General features: G+C 46.3%; 1 protein-coding gene across 1 annotated transcript; it reads left to right on the plus strand.

Moving 5' to 3' along the window:
- The first annotated feature begins 7,072 nt into the window (after positions 1 to 7,072).
- On the plus strand, positions 7,073 to 13,664 carry LOC136104597 (2-hydroxyacylsphingosine 1-beta-galactosyltransferase-like). The gene is made up of 5 exons (XM_065843694.2): positions 7,073 to 7,995; positions 10,786 to 10,925; positions 11,098 to 11,174; positions 11,560 to 11,779; positions 12,712 to 13,664. Exons 1-5 carry the CDS (start codon positions 7,150 to 7,152, stop codon positions 13,025 to 13,027), a joined length of 1,599 nt encoding a protein of 532 aa, XP_065699766.1. The 5' UTR covers positions 7,073 to 7,149; the 3' UTR covers positions 13,028 to 13,664.
- The last annotated feature ends 6,840 nt before the right edge of the window (positions 13,665 to 20,504 follow it).

A 20,504-nucleotide genomic window follows, 5' to 3' on the forward strand; every position in this document is an offset into this window, starting at 1 on the left:
GAGAGAGGGAAGTGGTTTGCGCTCCCAGCTGTCAGCCTGGCCCTGGTTCTGCCTTGGATGCGTGTGTGAACAACCTGGGTAACTTCAGCAGGGCTACTGAAGGGCACGAGTTAAGCATCTGCTTAACCGTGCAAGATCAGAGCCTTGGCACCTGAACAAATGCTCAAAGTGCTTTTGTGTAGCTGGCTTCATATTCCTCTAGATTAGATCTAAGGAGTGTCTTCCCTCTCCTGTTCTGCCTCCTCTTCCTATGCATCCCTCCTCAACCCTTGTTTATGGCAGCTCTGCTAGGTCTGACTCCTCCAGTGCACTCAGAGCCAAAGAGCTCTTTGGGGTTTTGTTTTGTTTGCTTTTTTGTTTTTGTTTGGTGGTGGTTTGGTGGTGTTTTTTGTTTGTTTGGGGTTTTTTGTTCTGTTTTGGTTTTTTAGTGTGAGGGCATCAATGGTTTCATTGACGATAAGGTTCATCTCTAGCTTCTCCACTGCTGTAATTCTGTCAAATATGATCAGACTTGTCTGTCAGGACTTTATCAATCCCCAGTGCTTCCTACACAAGATTTCACAACCTTCTGGGATGTTTAATGGCTTCTTTTTTTTTTAATGTGGTGCTTCTCTGCAGGAAGAAGCTGAAATGACAGGCAGCAAATGGAACTTTTCTTCCCCACCCATCTTGACCACTTATCTAAAGTTTGGTACCCTTGTAGCTTTTCAGTATTCTCGGTAGTCCTGATAACTTGTTCAACTTGACTGTCACACAGACACAACTCCTTCTGGAGAACAAAGGATGCACTGAACTGTCGTGTGCTCTTGCCTTAAGGTCTACAGCTCACGTGAGTATTTGGAAATGGCTCCAAGCCTTTCTGTCTCCTGCATCCAGGAATTATGAATAATGTTCTTATGTGCTTCCATGCTGCAGACCAGAGACTGCTCCCAAGGAGCACAGTCTCACATCAGCTGCTTCTCTGTCTTGCAACCGTGTTGCAAGTGAGGGGAAAAGGCCACAGGGAGGAACTTACTGTTGCACAGCTCCATAGTGCACAAGCCATCTTTGTCCCTTCTAGAAGACAACCAGGAAGACTGTGGATATGGAGTGAGGGGAAATCTCACCACCTAGGCAAATTTAATATATGGTGAGAGGCAAGGTGGGGAAGCAGTTGTGTTGTATTTGGCACCATCTGCCAGCTCAAGTTCTTGAATGTGTGTGTAGTGTCAAATGCTTTGACAACCTGAGATACAGATCTTATTTTTTTCTCAGTTGTTGTGGACCAGTATTTTTTTTAGTACCATGGTTCCTGGTTGTGACCTATGGACTGCCAACCTGTTGCTGGCCCACAGATTCCCGCCTTGCCTGTAGAGGTTCCTCTGTACAACTCTGATGGTCCAGGAAGGATGCTGAAGATGGCTCAAGGTCCCAGAAGTTTGTAACTGATTGGGGACTGTATCCATCTTTGTCCAAAATGGATGAGGATGAGCAGAGCACTTCTGAGGCTGTTGTATGGGAAGCAGTAGCACCAAGTGTGGTGCAAAATATGAGTTATTCTGATGCTGACCTGATCACTACTTTGGTTGTTCCCTTTAGTCTTTTGGAGATCTGGGCTTTGTTCATCCTCTGTTTCTGGTGGGCCTCCATGAAGATGTTGAATGAAAAATGCTAGAAAGGTGCACTGTTTTGAGCAGACCACATGTGCACTATTCGCTCTGTGCACAATCAATGTTTAAAAAATCTCAGAGCTGTAGGCTGCCTGGGAAGGCTTATATTTGGAGGGGAGTTTTGTGTTGTTTTTTTGTTTGTGAGTTTTTTTTCTCGCTCGTTGTTTTCTATACTAAAATACCAGTATTAGTATACCATGATACCAATATTAGTATTTTAGTATTAGTGTTATTTACCCAGATGACTGCAGTGAAGCAGGAGTCTCTGATAATCCGGAACTAGAACACAGAACCGCACTAAGCAATGGGTTGGATGTGATTGATGGTTAGACTTCCCTGTTTCAACATATCCTTTATTAAGTTTATACAGCATTGTATCCTCTAGGTTTTTACTAGAGATTCCCCTGAGCAGCTCCTTCTTGTAGTGCAACATCTTCCTCCAGTGGGAGAATTGCTCACAGAGCTGCATACCTCCCTGGTTGCGTGAAGTTTTGCCTTCCCTAAATTAGCCACAATTGGGCTTGATGGTAGCAGGTGGTCCTACTTTTTCTGGATTATACCCAATGGATGAGGCAAACTTTGGTTTCTTATTCCAGGAAGAGTTTTGAGCATCCAAGTGAAGATACGTTTTCCTTTTGGTTTCAAATGAATTGTGCTGCTTTGTTAACTCTTGAGAAGTTTACAGCAAAGCCACTTCTTACTGTGGGCAAGAGCTGGATAGAGACCAGGATGCAGAATGGGAAATAATTCAGCCCCATGGATGTGGGTTTCCTTGTACTTGACAGGAACTAGGCAGTACAGAGCACTGGAGTAGATGGAGAGTTGGAAAGGGCAGGGTCCTTTCAATGGAGTCTGATTGCTGCCCTTTCTTTGTGTGCTACTCTGCTTAGACTGCTGGCTGTCAGAGGTTTTAGTACTTCAATGTAATACAAGGCACCTGAAATAAACATTTATCTTTAGAAATGTAGCTATTCAGTTACTCCACTTAAGTTATACTGATGTAATCTTCCATTGGTATCAAAATCATACCCTGTCAAGCATGTTAAATATAGGAAAACCAAGGGGCAAATTTCAGCCCAGTAAGAGGTTTCCCAGGGCAGTTTGAGGGATGCTTTCTCTCTGCTCCCAGTCTGCTGCCTGCCATTTTAATTTCAATGCTTTGCTGTGGCTCTGAAAGCAAACTCCCAGCAGCTGATGGTGTCCAGGTGTGCAGGGCAGGCAGTGATGCTGCTGCCTGCAGTGGTGGTTGTACAAGAGCTTCTCCCTGCCCTCCCATCCTGCAGCAGGCTCTGGGCCTGGCTCTTACCAGCATGCCTGCTTTGCCCTGCATGCTGCAGCACTAAAGATGAGTTTCCTTGAACCCTGACTTCTGACTGTTAGGGTTAATTGTGGTGTTAGGGGGATTGCTCTGTGTAAGTCAGCCAGTTTCAATGGCTTTACTGAGTGCTTGTCATGACAGAAGGGAAGGCTATGTTCTTCCTCTACAAGCCTTCTCCTTTCAGTGGCAGTGCTATTTCTTGCAATATTTATCTTATTTAGCCCCAAGCCCAGGACTTCAGGCCGCAAATGAGAAGGTGGTTCTGTCTGCTCTGCTCTCGGATCTACTGTGGGATCTGCCGTTTACTTAGATTTCGTACCTCTGCCACGGTGCAGGCTGTGAATTCACCTCCCTGCAGAATCCTATTTCTGTGGCCAGCAGTTTGAAAGTTTCTGTTGAAGACCGCCCTTCTGCAGCCCAATAGTTGGTGCAAGCAGCTGAGCTTCCATAGCCAGAAGGCTGGGGGGCAGTGAGTGCCCCACGTAGACCGAGCTGTACTGGCTACAGCACCTGCCCTTGCTGGAGGATCCTGCTGCAAAGCTCATGAAGTGGCTGTAGCTGTATGTTTGGTGTTGGCAAGAGGTAAAGCAGGGAGGTAAGCAGGTGGATTTTGAGCCTTTCCTCATGTAGCCCTTGTGTGTTTAAGATTTAGGGCTTTTCTCCTTTCCCCTTTGGTGTCAACCTGAGATCCTAACAGTGACTAATTGTTGAACAGGGAACGGAACCAGCAGAGTGCTGCCCTTTGAGCTGTTAGTTATGCCTTCATTATATCCCAGGAGCACTAAAAAGCAGGGATGTGCCTGGTTGAAAATCTGCTTGATGCATCCAGTACATATCAGGGGCTTTATTCGCATGGATAGAGCAGAGATTTGCTCTGGTGGTACTGAGCTGGGGCAGGAAAAAAAGTCCCTTCCTTCAGCCTGGCATCCTCTCACCACTTAGGAAGATTTACAGCCTCCCTTGTTGCCTGGGCAGGGAGAAGGGGGTCCTGAGCCAGCACCTTTAGGAATTGCTCCTGATGTTGGAAGGGATGAATCAGCTAAGAGCAATCTGCAAGTCTCCTGTGTCAGCATCTGTCTCTGACCTGAGGCCTGAGATTGACACCTTTCTTGCAGTTGAATTTTGATAGCCCCCAGAGGGTCCTGGCAGAGCTGAGGGTCTCAGCAATGTCTGGCACGTAAGTCCATGACAGCAGATGGTCCTTGCTGAAGATGAGCAATGGTTTTGTTGTTTTTTAAATAACTATTGCTTTCACCTGCACTGTTTCTTCACTTTTTACTTGTTGCCCAATGAGAAAATACCCCACTCCATGTATAAAACCACTTTTTCTACTCTTAACACACTTACATGTGTGTATGACCCACTGGGTGTCCCAGGACAAGCCTATGCCTGTTCCTGTCATGGAGCCTGTCCTGAGCTCCCTGCTGTCCTGGAGAAGGGCAGCAGCAAGGGGCTGCTATCCCTCCCTCTTCTCCTGGAAGCTGCATGCACTCTGGATCTGCTGCACAATGTCGCAGCCAAATACTTTGTCTTCTCTGGTGCTGAGCAGGACAAATCTCCTTTGCATCTCTCAAGTAAGCTGAGAACTGGACCAGCTTCATGGCCTGTAGCTCCTGGTGGCCAGTGCTGCCGGCACAAGCCAGCCTGTTCCTGCTGGCAGGGGGGTGGGATGTTGGGCAGATCCTTACTCTCTCTGCTCTCAGATCCTTACTTCTGCTCTCTGCTGTCCAGCTCATCACCTTTGTCTCCATCTTCCTGGAGTTCTTCCTCTGTGGGTCCAACCACCCCTTTGATATCTGCTAGCATTTCTTGTGTCTCTCCTCGCTCCTGCAGGCACAGCCACCCAGTTGGCCCTGGATGGGAGTTCAAGCACTAGTAGTAGTTGTCTTTGAAACTGGCAAGTGTCTTGGCCAGTGGCTGCTCTGTTTCTTTCCCATGTCCCTGCCCACATGTGCAGGACAGGAAAGCAATTGAGGGAGCATGGCACTTTATTTTCCCCTGTCTGCATCCCCACTCACTCTCTGGCTAGAGATACCCAGCTGCTGAGGGGAGTCTGAAGACTGTATTTAGCAGGATCTTATCCAGGTGTGCTGGTTTGACTGAAATTGAGTTAATTTTTCCATGCAGCTAAAAACTTTTCTTCTTCTTAGTTAGTATGGTCTTTGTATTTGGTATAAGAATAATGAGATAACATTGCTTTTCTCTGGGATAGAGTTGATGGTTTTCTTCTAATAGCTCTCTGTTGTGTGGGATTTGGTATGAAGAGAATGTAAGAACTTAGTCATTTCAACTGTTGTCACGAAGACCAAGGTCTTTCTGGGCTTTCTGTCTGCAGGTGCAAGGCAAGTATGAAAGGGGCATGAATAGGACAGGCCTTGACTGACATCCAGGCTAATCAATGAAAGTATTCCATGCCACTAGTGTCATGCTTTATATATAATGGGAGTGGTTTTTCTGACTCATTATATCCGTTTCAGTTCAGTTTCAGTTTGGTTCTGTTTGGGAGTTCGGTTAGTTTGGTCTTTTGCTGTTTTGCCATTTTGCAGTGGCCATTGGGCCTTTTTGCTTTCGCACTGGGATCGGCTGTTTGCGATCAGGGTGCTCTCCTACTGGGTCTGGCACTTCAGCGCAGCTGGGGTTTCATGAGAAAACACACCGAATTATTTTATTTTATTTTATTTTATTTTATTTTATTTTATTTTATTTTATTTTATTTTATTTTATTTATTTTTTAAAATTTTTTTAAATTTTATTTTATTTTTAGTAGTAGTATATTAATATTATTTTGTGTTATTAAACTGTTTTTATCTCAACCCACAAGTTTCTCCTTTACTTTTCAGTTCTCTCCCCTGCTTAGGGGGGAAGATGGGGAGAGAATGAGCAAGCAGCTATCATGGTTCTAAGTGTCTAGCTGAGGTTAAACCACCAACACAGGACTTCCTTTCCTGCATCTTAATTGATCAAGCAGTAGTGGAAAGGCTGGCAGAAAATCTTGGATCAAATTCTTCTCTATCACATCCCTGCAGCTCTCCTGGGGCTTAGCATGTGAGGCCATCCAAAATCCACTTATAATTGTTCCCTTTGTAACTTTTGCCCCTCACCCTTCCTAGCATGTCTGAACTGGGTCCTCAGGACACAGCTCTGCTTCTGACTGTTCCCAAATAATTATCACATAATTCTTCTCCCCAAATAATGTAAGGTGTGGGTGAGACGCATTCGCTTCCAGTGATGTAGCAACACCCCTTACACAACAGAAATGCAGGGTGTTTCACCAAACTGGGAATGGAACAAGGGCCGTAGGAGTGTGACTAAGGGGCGTCAGTGTACCATGGGTATTGCACATTATCTCTGTGGTTGCTTTCTGGGTTTGCCTTCTTCCAGTGCATCAGTATCCTGGTGCCTGCTTTCCCCTCCCAGCCCTTTCCCTGGAGCCTCCCCATCCTCCCACGGCTGACCTGCAGCAGAGCAACTCTCCTTTCAGACTCTTGCTGTGCTCCCTGGGATCGTGGTCCCTCCTGGAGGGTCCTGCTGTGATCTGGGCTTGCTCCGGCCCCATGGGCACTGAGCAAGGTGACCTGCCAGCCATGTGAGAGCTGAAGCCAGGGTATGCCTCTTGGCATTCCCACCGGGCTCTGCAGCCTCCCTGTGAGTTTGCGCAGACATCAAGGGCTCAGAGGGAACCAGCCATTCTGGCTGAGCAGAAATAGAAAATCCAGCTGTGCTGGTTCTGTGGTGGTAACTGGGGATTGAGCAGTGAGTGTCTCTGCTTGGTGCTGTGATCCAGCAGAGCTCCTCCAGCTGCTCTCCCCTCTAACTCTCTGCAAGTTAGTCTGCTAATTTTTGACCCTTGGGAGCAGATCAGCACAGAGAAGAGGTTCTGAGTTTCTGGAAAACTCTTCTGATAAATCCTGGTATCTGACTTGGTGTGGCATTTTTGGCAGGTGTTGTGTGTGGTTTTTTGGCTTTTTTTATGGGGTTATGAGGGGGGGGATGTTTTTGTGTTCGTAGTGGTTTTGTTTTTATGTTTGTTTTTTCTTTTCTTCCCAGTGGTGGACTCCAGACTGCTCTTCTCTCCCCGGTCATGAGCTTCTGGCTTGCAGCTACAATCCCAGTTGTTAGTTGCCCAAGTACATGACCAGGCATTTCATAATATATTAATGACATGTTTCTCTCCTTGCAGCGATGAAGATGATGAAGGTGCTACCATGTGCTGCTGCTCTTCTCTTCCTAGTGGCTGCTTTCAGTCTGGAGCCATCTCACTGTGCCAAGGTGCTGGTCGTGCCCACCATAGTCTTTGACAGCCACTTGAGAGTCTTCATGCGAGTGGCAGAAGCACTGACTGACCGGGGACATGACCCCGTGTTACTTCTTCATGAAGGTCGGGATGTGGAAACCTACCTGCCCAGCTTCCGTGTGCAGAGGTACTGGGGTATCTTTAGCACAGAGAGCGCAGATGCCTGGGTGCAGGAGAAGATAAAGCGTGTCTTCCAAGGGAAGATGACCTCTCTGGAGATGTTTTCCTTTTTGGAGAAGTACCTGGAAAACTGTGACCTGGTGCTGGGAAACTCTACCCTTCTGCAGGAACTCCAGCATGAGCACTTTGACCTGCTGTTGGTGGACCCCAATGAGATGTGCGGTTTTATCCTGGCCCACATTCTCCATGTCAAATATGCTGTGATCTCTACTGGGTTCTGGTTCCCAGCAGAGATTGGTGCAACTTCCCCCATTGCTTATGTCCCCGAGTTCAACTCCCTGATGACAGACAGGATGGGCTTCTTTGGTAGGACTTGGAATCTCATAGTCTACATGATCACTCGTGTGGCCACAAAGCTGTTCATCTTGCCCAAGTTTGAACGTCTCATGGAGAAGCACAGCGTAGAGCCAAAGATATCCATGTTGGACCTTGTCCATGGAACTAGCCTCTTCTTCCTCTGTAATGATGTGGTGCTGGACTTTCCACGGCCAACGCTCCCCCATGTCATTTTCACAGGGGGGATCCTCGCTGAGCCTGCAAAGTCCCTCCCAGTGGTAAGTGCAGTGAAGCTTTGAGCTGTGATTGCACATTTACCTGGGGAGTTATTCAGTGCGAATCTGCTTCTGAAGAGCTGTGTAAATGCTCTGACACTCCAGGAGTCTGGAAAGCTGCTATGTTTTGGTGCCTGGGTGCAGTAGGGAGCACTGAGGACTGTGAGGTTGCAGGAAGGATATAGAATTAAGCTGTCCACCCTGAAGCAGGATTTGGCTTCACCATCTGTGTAAAATGGTGTGTGTAAGTCCTAAATTATCAGTGTTGTCACTGGGACTTATCACAAATATTTTGTTTGTTCCTATACCTGAAATGGAAATGGGAAGAAAAATTAATCTTTGCTTCATCGCTGATTTATGTCAATCCAGAATTTCCTTCCCAATCCTGTTTCTTGTAGGGTGTTTCTGGCCTCGAGCTTATAGTCTAAAGAACTCATAGAGAACAGCTGTGCTTGTTCCCTCATCAAATGTGGAATCCCAAAGTGTACAAAACCAAAGTGTATCATCCTCTTTTTCTCAAGGTCCAGCCCAGAGGGAAAACTCCCCAGTCATCCCAGAGGCTTTCTCTGGCCTGTACCTCACTATCCCCACTAGTAAATTCAGAGGAACAAGCTCTTAAAGCCTCCAACTGAAGACAATACTGGAACAGAGCAGGATCTGTCTGCCGTTCCTCCCGTTGCCTTGTTGTTTTTACAAACACTGAGGGGAAATAGACCTGGCAGTCAAGTTGTCCTGGTGTCCCAACTATGGGACTGAAATTGAGAGAATATTCAAGTTTCAAATTATTAGAGGCCTGTCAAGATCTCTGATGGCAGCTTTAATAAAGACAATTTTTGGGGTGCCAATTTTTTCCAGGTAAAAAGAAAAAGAGAGGTCAGGTGCTTTAGAAAAGAAGTTCTCCAGATGTGTGGCTGCATATCACCCTTTCCTATGTGGCGTGGCATGCAGGTAATGCAACGCACGTAGGTGCTCCGAAAGCTGTGTCAGAGAGTCGCTGCCTCACAGGTCTTGCGAAACACTGGCTTGGTCCAATCTGGCCACGTACACACCTGCCTTATAAAGAAGGGAGTTGTTTTCTGCGGCATTATTCATGTGCTTCATGGCTTCCAGAACTGATCCCAGGGCGCCTGAGGGAAGAGTGATGGAGATAAGTGCGGAGCCCTGCAGTAGGCGGTGGCCATCATGCTGGCAGGTGTGTGTGCCCAGCTTATGGGATGCCAGCAGAAGAGGGGGCCTCTGTGGGTTTACATGTAGCTTAAGGAATCTCCTGTCTGAACTGGAGCAGAGTTACGTAATTAAGGTGTTTTATTTCCTCATATTTGAAACACTATGATCGTGAGTTCCTCTAATTAGGACTCAGTGAAATATAGATACATATTTGAGAGATGGTGAGAACTTTCAGTGATCAACCATGCTTCCCTAGCAACTTTAATGCTGTTTCTTAAAGTCAGGTGTCAAGGCACAATTATAATGGATGACACAATCATCTGTTTTATGAATGGTACTTTTATTTAAGAAAGTAAAACTAACACTTTATCTTCAGCAGTTCTAGTAGTTGTATTTCTCAAAGGATGTGAAACTCAGAAGAATGGCAAAATCAAAATCCCATAGTTAAAATTTTTTTTCTTTTTTGTTGTTGGGTTGTTTTAGAGCTTTTTAAGCATTTCTGCTTTAAAAGTTTGAGTCTCCGAAGCATACAGGGAAGGACAGATATCCCCTGAGAGTAACACCAAAATGTACTTTGTAACTCTTCTGTACTATGGTCCCCCAACTTGGTAGACTACTATTAATAAGATATTCTGAATTAATCATCCTATTTTCTCCTTTAATAATAGGAAGAACTATTTTTTCCCTTCATATTCCTCTGTGGTGTTTATTTCAATTAAGTGTTCATATTCAAAGACAGATTTTATGAAACTTCCCTAAAATGCTCCTGACTGATACATGGGAATCTTGAAGCAGGACAGAATCCATGATGAGAAATAAGATCAACCTAGCCTGGCATAAAAGGAAATAGTCTGTGTTTGCTCCACAGCACATGTGGTGGCCGATTTCTTCTCCCAGCAGCCTTCTGGCCCTGGTTGAAAAAAGCACTGACCCTGTTCTAGATACACACCTGTTTATGCAGCATTACAGGTAGCCTCTAACAGAAGGACAAACATCTGTGTTTTTTTACTGGAACTGTAGCTACCTCTCTGCCTAGTGACCAAACCCTAAATCTGCTACCTGCAAGCAGCTATCAAGGATGGGTAGAAATCTCCTGTCAAGATGGCAAAACCTTCTGCAGCCTCCAGGAGCCTTTGACATTGGAGAGTTTTTGGGGAATCTCCAGCAAGATGATGTTCCCAGCTCTGCACGATATTTTGTCTGTTGTATCAGTCTGTTGTATCAGGTGGAGACCCTGGCAGGCCTCCTGCCTCAGTGATGTTGGAAAACAACCTTCCTCTTTTTACTCTGATTTCCTTCTCCACTCTGGCTGCTCCTGTGTGGCCCCTATCTATGTTTTCAGAGCCCTCCTTGCTGAAGAGTAATCTTACCTCCAAAGCAGGAGGTGATGCTATGAAACACAAGTTTTGATCGCTTCCCTGAAACCTCCCAAGCCCAGCAGGTGCTCAAGTAATTTCTGCCTGGCTGGGTGCAGGAATCACAGTGGTGTTGGAGTTTGTCACCTGTGTGTTGGAGATGGATTTGGATTCATCCTCTCTGTAGACAATCTTTCACTGGCAGAGGCGAGAGTGGGAAGGGCCTTTCTCCAACAAGAATTCAAGGCAGCTGTGTGTGTTTTGCCCACAGGGTCTGCGTCTCTGGGTGGAAGCAGCAGACGCGGGTGTTGTTGTTGTCTCCTTTGGCATTGGGATCCGAGCTCTTCCCAGTGACTTGGTGGAGAAGATGGCTGGTGCATTCGCTCGCCTCCCGCAAAGGGTGGTGTGGAGGTGAGGAGGGAATGGGGTTCCTTTTGACTCGAGTCAGATGAAAATTAATGTAGAGGGGTGATTAATCTCAAAACATAGAATCTGTTTTCCATCTCTTGATCTGATCAAATTTATAATTGTTCTCTGTGTGTTTCTTTTCCCTTTTTCCTCCCTCCTTTATCTCCTCGCACAGATACTTTGGACAGAAGCCAAAAAACCTGGGTGAGAATACGCTGATGATGGGGTGGCTGCCCCAGAACGACCTGCTAGGTAAGGCTGGTCTCTGCGTGTATGTTTGTGCCGCTAACAACATCCCTGGAGTTTAGCCCAAACCACAGCAAAGGCATTCAAGGACAACAGCACCTGTGTGGGTTTAAGTCTGTTGCTTGTTAAGAGTTTGATCTATACGAAACACAATCCTCACCTAACACCTGCTTGAAGTTGCATCTTGGCCCCTATCTCCCTCCTCCTCCAGGTGCTACTCAACAAGTTTTGGGCTGTCAAAAGCCAGGTGTGTTCCCAAAGGGTAACATCCTCTCTGCTCAGCATACCTGTTTTTTCCCTAAACATACATTATGCCATCTGTTGAGGAAGCCACCAGTAACCATGTTTCAGTGTAGAAGGCACTGACCCACTGCCATTTCTTTGCCTGCAGGCCATCCCAACGTGAAAGCCTTCGTCAGCCACTGTGGGATGAACGGTGTATTTGAGGCAATTTATCATGGCGTACCAGTGGTGGGATTTCCTTTCTATGGGGACCAGTTTGACATCATGACCAGAGTGCAGGCAAAGGGGATGGGTATCCTCATGGACTGGAGTAGAGTAAAAGAAGAGGATCTTTACCAGGCTGTCGTCACAGTTATTTCTGACCCCAGGTGAGGCATCTGAAAGCATTGAGCTCTTCCTTGGTGCAGACTGTATGAAGGGACCAGTGTGTCTTTGTCTTGACCCTACATGGCCTGTGGTGGCTTTTGGACCAAGCAGACCTGCAAACATTGCTCAGTTGCCCAGATGTGTTAGTGCCTTGAAATCTTGAGATGCTATCTGGAGAAGATACTCTAGCACTTGCTGTTAGGGAGTGTGATCTGTTTGACTGCAATTTTCTTAGAAAGCTTTCTGAGAACAAACCTCTTTTCCTTGTAATGCCAGCCTATCACTGGGGAAAGTGGAATCACAACCTCACCTTGGGAGCTCCCTGGTCTTGTCCAAACAGTTTTCGTTAGTAATAGCACAGAGAGTGCACTGCAGGTAATGCTCCATCTGTTCCTTTTGACCACCAGATACTCTACCCTTTCTAGATTTGCTGCAGCACAGAGCTCCCACTTTCTACCAGGACATATGCAACTGCTAGTGTTTGAAATGCTGTCCAAACATTTTTGTTACCTAGTAGGAGCTCTCAACTACTGACCTCGATGTAAGTTGTTAAGGTGTTGCAACTTAGTACCTTGAAGGATTTGGCCAGTCATCAAGTGTGCATGCGCTGCTTGATGCTGGGTGAGGTCTTTGGGAGCAAGCTCCCCTCAAAAAGCAAAAATCCACATGAACCCACTGAACAGGCACTCGAGAGCTGAACTGCTAGTCCTGTTAACAAAACACAAAGTAAAATGCACTCTGCCTTGTGCTGCTATGACTAAAGATTGCCATCAGAGTGACTTTCAGAGGCACAGATGAAGGGGAATTATGGAAGAAATTTGCCACTCTCCCAAGGTATCATTTGGGACTTGAAAGCACTCCTAGACCCCTCAGACCACTTTCCAGCTATGAAGCTCCTGTCCAAAGGGTAACTCCTTGTTGTCTTCCTTTGCAGCTACAGAAAAGCGGCTAAGCTCATCTCAGCTCTGCACCTGGACAGACCGATGCACGCTCTCAACCGGACAGTGTATTGGCTGGAGTACATCCTTCGTCATGATGGGGCACCATATCTTCGCCCTGCTGTCTACGACCTCTCCTTGTATGAGTACTTCTGCCTGGACATCTTGGCTCTTTTCGTGTTGTCCCTGATCGCTATTGGATTTGTCCTCTACAAATCTGTGGTGTGGTGCAGAAGGAAGGGGGCCAGCCCCATATATCAGAATGGCAATTGCGTGAAAGGCCATTTCACAGAAGAGAAGAAATTGCAGTAGCAGCTCATCATGTTGCAGGGCACATCCTGTCCATCACTGTGAAACGAACTGCTGCTGTGCCATGAAATGTACGGCACGCAGGCATGGAGAGAAGTGAAAGATCAGCAGGTCTGGATGAGAAGAGGGGGGAGGGAGGAGTATTGCCAAGTCCTGCGTGCACACCTCTGTGTACAGCACCTGTGGGCGGGGATGCGAATTCAGGCATGGGTGGAATCATTTGGCCAGGATGCTGGGAATGGGGCATGGGTAGGTAGACTTCCAGGGAGGAGTGCAAGTTGTTCCCTTTCTGTTGCACATTGGTTTAGATGCTGATGTTGTTCTTCTGGCTTTTTGGATCTCTGGGGAGGCTCTGGAGGCAGGAATAGCTTTTCATGTGTGGCAGACATGGTTTCTCCTCTGCCTTGTTACCAAGAGCCCTGGGAGTCAGGATTCCTTTATGTGCAGGTGAGGACCTGATGTAGAACTGTGGACAGGGAAAGGCACTGGAACTGTCATCTACAAGAGAATGAAATTGGTCTTTAAATTCCATGACTAAACATTGTTCTTTGTGCTTCCATCAACCCTCTGCAATCCTGTTTGTGTTTGAGCTAAATTATTATTTTTTTTAAATAAAGTTATATTCTTTCCCTGTGTGGCAGTTCTCTCAGGATATTGTTCAAGCAAGATTAAAGCGCTTTTTCTTGTCACTGCTTTTGTGGTTTCCATGTACCTCTGGATCCCTATAAACCTCTGTCAGCAACTAATTTTGGTCTTCCCACAGGGTTTCAGCTGTGCCTTCCCTCCTCTGCCAGCATGTGACACGCACCCGTGCCCATGGAGTGTCCAAACCTCTGATAAAGTAAGGATTTGTAACAGGTACAAGTGCCAGGACCACAGGAAGAGCAGCCAGTAGCTTGGAGAGCTGGTTATAGGCAGTGGGCCATACAGCACATTTATATAACCAACAAGCTTGGCTCTATCTGAAGAAAACAGAAACACCTTCTAATTTCAATGTGAACAGGCATACTGTTGCCCCCTTTGGGGACATTATGTGGAGTGATGCCCATATGCTTCTACTCACCTTGGGTTCTAAGGCAAATCCATGCTTGAGTGTGATTGCACAACCCACCTGAAGCAGTGACTGATGGTCCAACTGGCAATGCCCCGCACTGAGGGTCAAGGGCTCCACTCTGTCCTTTCAGATGGGGCCATTACAGTGCTGGCACCAGCTGGAGAGTGGCCTCATTGCCACAGCTGCCCTCACTGGTGTTTCCAGGCTCTGCTCTTTCTTGCTGTTTGCACGTGGCTCTCTTTCCAGATGAAAGGCATGTTGCCATCTTCAGCCTAGTGAACCGCAGTTTGGTTGGGCTCCTGGGATGCTCTGGATTGGGACAGCATCCAGCTCTGACTCAGTGGCTCCTTCGAGTCCCAGCAGTGCTGCCTTCCCTCCCCAACCCTCATGGCTTGCAGAGGGGTTGCAGTAAAGATTATGCTGTTCGAGAATCCCATTTGCTATCAGGGATGGCTGAGAAGAGCCCATAGACCTAAGCTGTGACCTGTAACGATCCCACAGCAGAAGTTATTCTTCCTGGAGTTTCTTGCTGTCTCTCCTGGGATGTCCAAACCTGGCTGTGGTCAGCAGTGGGCATTGCAAACCATCAGTCTTGCTCTGTAGCAGTCCCATGTGGCTCTGTGCCCTCTGAGCTGAGGATGTGGAGTCTAATTGTCTCCAATGGGGAGCTGGGAGAGATCATAGCAAGGTGAGCTGCTAAGAAATAAGCAGTAAGGGAAAAGCAGGGATTTTAGATTAGTAGTAGAAACTGGGTACCTGGTACTTTTTACTGCCCGTGAGTCAAAATTTAAAGGTGGATGTAATTTGAGGGTTTTTTGGGGGAAAAGGTATTAGTACAAATTTTATAGTGTGTCTGCCTATTGCCAGCTGCCCTATGGTGGCTTTGTTGTCATCTCCTGGCCGGTGAGTATGGGGGTGGAGGTGGGGCATTTTGCTCAGTTCTTTGTCATTGCTGGGGTGAAAGAGGGAGATCATCTCTGCTGCCTATGTGAGAGGTTGGCTACTTAGATTAGGCTGAATATAGAGAGTCAGGAAGCTTGTGGCTTGGTGACAGAGTTAGTTTGCTTTGAACTTGGAAGAAAAAGGAGCAAGAGGACAAATGCAACATGTTTGCAAACTGATGCTCCAGCTGTGTGGGTTGTCTTCTTCCCCCACAGCCCAGCCATGTGGCAAAACGCGCTGGAGGTGAGGGACTCCTTCAGTTTGTTCCCCGCAGCAGCTGTCTCTGGCCTCAGAGGAGCTGCAGGAGAGGGTGCCAGCATCAGCTTTGCCCAGGAAAATCCTCCAGGCCAGATGTGGATCTCTAGTGCTGGCACCGCAGAGGAAATAGGGGCACTATGGCCTGATGGGCCAGAGACCTGCAGCTTCTTTTTCTTCCAAGTAAAAAGGCAAAGAGAAATGTTTGAGACCCAAGGAGTATATGTGAGCTTACAAAAAAGTAAGTCTGTTTTCTGACTTACTAAGGATGCTGCCTTCTTACTGTTCACAATTTCAGAAAGAAGTTCAAGCCACATGCAGCATTAGCATATTGTCACCTATTAGATATGTCCTTAATTCCTCGAGCTTTTCATAACTACCTTCATTTCCAAATACAGAGCAGAGTTAGGAGGCATGTTTATCCAGGGAGTCAAATTATACATAGTGTATTAAAAAACGATCCAACAACTTGATGAGAACTACTTTTAATGGACTAAAGCACAAACCTGCCGAAGGATCCTGTAAGAAGCAGATGTTCAAAAACCATCCCTGAAATGAAAAGGATCTTCCCCAGGAAAAGGTGTATATAGGCTTAGAAACTGTCAGGAGCCATTATTTGAGTTGGGGGGTGGGGGTTGCAGTTTCTGGAAGTATTTGGATACACTCCTTAAAGATGAGGGCCCCTGTAACTTTTTCAGCATTATTCCCATCCTCTCTACTCTCTTCCTACTAAACACATACCTGTCTCTCTTTACTTTTGTCTTCATTTTTCTTTCAGTATTGAATATAGAAGGAAAGTATAACAAAGCCTGGAGCGAGTTATTAAGTTCAATTATGAATAACAAGTAGCCTGTCACAGACATTAAAAGTCGTGGTGGGAGAAGGCCTGTAGGAGAACTTTATCCTTCAGGCAGCTCTGCCTTCAGCTTGGTACCTGATCCCTGGGCAAGGTGCCTCTCAGTTACCATGTGCCCTCCCCTGTCACAGGCAATGAAATGGGCAGGTGGGGCTGTGGTGTAACTTAAGAAATTAAAACCATAGTTTATGAGGCAACAAGCAGGGAACAAGCCTTTCCCCCGCCAACACCACCCAAGGAAAAGCAGGACATGAGTCAGTACTTTCCCGAGGGCTGAAGAAGCCTCACCCAGGAGCTGCAACCCCAGGTGAGCCCTGTGCAGTGCAAAACTGCCTTCTTCCCTCTGTCTTGCTGTTGGCAAGGCAAGGGGTAGCCTGAGCGGGATGCCGAAACACCAGCAGCCTTGTTACTGTGTGCAGAACTCCCTGCGAGGGCCCCGCAAGGCTCTGCAGGCAGGGAGGCATTTGGAGTGCACATGAGCCAGCTTTTCAGGTTCACCCAGCCTCAGCAGCTCCTTGCAAACTTGCTCTACACGTGAGGCACAACAGCCCTGCGAGCAGGAGCCAGCCTGGCATTTGAGACACCCTGGGTTTGCACATGAGTGAGTTTTCCAGGTGATAGCCATGCAGCTCTGCCCAAACCCTGGGCTGGAAGCAGCACCTCTGCTGGGAGCTGGTCCTGGATTGGGACAGGGAAGGGATGAAGCCACACACGCTGCTCCTGTTGCAACCCCTCTCTTAGCCAAGCATCTGTGGCTGAACCACTGCTGGAGCACACAGGAGGGTCTGGCACAGCCTCAAATGCTGCTCTCCTGCAGGACTTTGCAAACAGCTAATAAGCTACTGCTGCTTCATCTGTAGTGCTTTTGTATGTGGGAGGGTCCTCACCTGTCACCCTGGCAGCATCCCTACCAGAGACCCCCTTCATGGGCCGAAACAGGTCCACGACAGCATGGTAAGGTGATGGTACCAAACTGTGTCAACAGGATTTGGCTACTAAAGAGGAGCTGTCTCCCTCTGCAGGCGAGTGTGAAATTGGCTCCGGCTGTGAGAGGAAAGTCTGAAGGAGAACGGGCTCCTCGAAGACGATTTTAACTCACCCCACCATTAAATGACAGTAAGCAAAGAGCACTTCTGTGCTAGGGACCCCTTCTCTTTGGGTGATGCAGGAACCTGCGCATGCCTCAGCCACTGCCCTCAACAGGACAGGGTGGCCCATGCCCCTGAGATCATGGGCAATGCCTTCCTTTGACACTTCCACATTGAAGGTGAAGCTGTACAGCTCCTGATACGTATAACCACCCTGTTTCCCCCCAGCAGGACCACTTCACCTGCTGCTATAAAAGACTCTAGGTAGGCTGCAGCTGGGGCTAGTTCCTCTTCAGCTTTTTACAGCTACCCTTGGTGATGTCCATAGCAGCAAAGGCTATGTAGTAATCTTCTTAAGGAAAACTTTTGACTTATTTAATGATAAATTTGTAGTGATGCTGTTAGCTAACCTAATCCTCATCTCCTTTGAATTCAGTTATGTGTGTTCCTGTAAGGCAAGCTCTTCTGAGACTGGACCATGTGATGACATAAAACTCTGCAACCTCAGTACAGAGCTCTGCAGAGTTGAGTTTTTTTGTGGTGTTTTTTTTGGTATGTTATTGGTAATGTCAGAAGACCAGAGTGATCCTGCTTGATTGTGAAGAGGTGAGTGTGCTCAAAGTGAACCATTTAGTGGTAGTTCAAAGGAAATAGGATGACTGTTTTTATGAAATATGAGAAAATGAGGAAGCTTGGAGGAGTTACTGAAAACCAAATGGTAATGCTCATTAGGGTAAGGGCAGCCTCATATATCTATTGTCTGCTCTTAGAAAAGTATGTCAAGTAATAGAATAACAGCTAAACCATTCTTGAAAGCAATGCAGCTAATCCTATTCATCTTACCAAAAAAAAGAGAAAAAAACCCAGAAACATTGCATGCTCTGCAAGTGGCAAACTCAGTGCTATAATCCAAATGATATTATTTCAACGGAGTGACTGGAGTTAAACTTCAGTGCTCTTTGTACAAAGCTTTGGGTGAGGTGATCTATCAGTTCAGGCAGTGGTAATATTGGATTTTGGACTTTAGGCAGGGAAACAGTAATGCTATGCCCTGAGCCCACCAATGAAATGCATGGACTACTATATAAGGCTAGTCTCTTTAAAATCTAAACTAGATGAGAAGAAGGGTTGAATGGTTAAATTTCATTAAAACTAAACTGGCAAGAAGCTAAGAGCTTCAGCAAGAACAAAAGTCAGAGATTGGTAAAAGGTGAGCAACTATCGCGGTTGTATTGCTAGCTCGGGTTAAACCACAACAGTTGCTTTGCTCTCTTTTCTCTTGCACTTGCCCTCTGGATCAGCAGAGTGAGGGATGGTGCTAAAAACACATTTTGGCAGGAGATGCATGAACAAAGCTGAGAGTAACTACAGATAGTAAAAAAAATTGTCGAATTAGGGTCAGACCTAGAGGCATCTCAGAGGATGTCTGAAATAATTAACTGCAAGCAGCATGGCTGGGGTTGGAAATTACAAGTAGCACAGGGCTGTAGCCAGTGGGGAGAAGAACCCTTCAAGCTGTGCATGAACCTGTGTGCTCTGCAACTGCCGAACAGTACAAACACCCCCTTTCCCAGGTCTGGCTGAGGTGGCCCTCAAGAGCATGTTCTTATTGCTCTGGATGCAAAGCTGCTTTCTCATTCAGCCTTAGTTGCTCTGAATCAAATGGGCCATCCTTTCCTTGCCTGTAGGAAGTGGGTTAGGAACTTCAGGAGAGCTGAAAAAACAACTGCAGCACATGTTTTGAGTGTGCCTGGTGTTGGTGTAACTTCTGCTAATTACTAGCACAGATGACTTGATCAGGCTTTGGAGCAGGAGGATGATGGCGAGGTGCTGACATAGAGCTATCAGCAAGTTCTGGTTGTGTAAATGGCCCTGGGGCTATTCTGTTTGGCTTAGCAAAGGAGAAGGTGCTTTACACACTGTAACCAGGGTAGGCAACAGCTCATTATGGCAATTTGGTTAGTGCAATAACATTGTTATTGTGTTGGGGTTTATTTTACTCTTGTTTAAAGCCCCATACCTGTTCTGGCTGAGAAATTCTGAATGTGTTTTGTACAAAGTCTCTCTTTAACTAACAGTTCCAAAAACACAAACAGGTACATGCAGGAATGCTTGTAGATGTTCTTTAAATTAAGTCTGAGCCTTGAGACTTCTGTGATAAAGATGTAGCTGATCAGGTTTTTTAAAGGACACCTTTGATCTTCATCAGAAGTCCTTCAACAGGATTTTTGTACATGTATTTGTTCAAGAACTTTTTAGGTAGTCAGACTGGTCTCCTTCAGCCTCTAAATTTTCAACTAAACAGACACTGATTAATTAAATTGACAAATTTGTGGCTAATTTAGAGTTCTCCAGCTTCTACATATGTATTGAACTATTGTTGTCAGAACAAAGTTTGAATACATAGCAACTCTGGGCAAAATCCCAGCTTGCTCACATAATGCACTTGTCTAAATCACTATTTCTGAACACAAGTGAGCCTACTTACAGGCTTTGAAGGACAAAAGGTTTTGTAAATGGTGCATGCTACCACAAAACCAACATGAGAGCTCCTTACAGGTGATTTTCATCATTGGTGTTTCATATGGGGTTTGTAACCCTCAGCTTAGAGCCATGATAGCATTCATTTGAAGGGTGATTGCAGTTGTGACATCCTTAGGTTCATAGCTCTTGTCACAATCCTTTTGTTTAATCCTCAGGATGTTAGCCATCTTGCATTATTTTCCCTTCAGAGATTTTTCACAGTGCTAGGAGCAACTAGATCAGAGAGCAAGAAATAACTTGGAGCACTAGTAAGGATGCCAAGTAGTCCCATTCTGAGAGGTCTCTTCTTCCCACTCAGTGGGTCTGCTTTGGTTTTGTCCTGTTTGGGAAATGCTGTCTCGCCTGGCAGAGGGAAGGCAGTCCCCATGCAGTATGTTCCTCAGAAGCCATCTTTTAGAGTATTTATGCATCGAGGGACTCTACTTTGGCTAGCTCTTTGCAAAATTGTTCTCAAATGCTCAACTTTTTTATCATCACGCACATCCTTCAGGAGGACCATGCCCAAATGCTGTACAGTGAGGGTCTGATATAGGCACAAAAGCTGCTGCTTATGGCTTTATCTTGACAGGCTAAAGAAGAAACGTTATTGCTGAGCTGTGTCTCATGAGTGCTAGTCAAATGCCACTCTGGGAGCTGCAAGTAAGGACCATTTCCTCTGGTACTGTGCAGATGTTAAATCCAAAACTGTCTGTATCATACTGTTCAGATGACTCTTGCAAGGCAATTCAGCTGACCTGAGAC

The sequence above is a fragment of the Patagioenas fasciata genome, chromosome 8 (assembly GCF_037038585.1).
Source record: "Patagioenas fasciata isolate bPatFas1 chromosome 8, bPatFas1.hap1, whole genome shotgun sequence".
In the NCBI taxonomy this organism is placed as follows: domain Eukaryota; kingdom Metazoa; phylum Chordata; class Aves; order Columbiformes; family Columbidae; genus Patagioenas; species Patagioenas fasciata.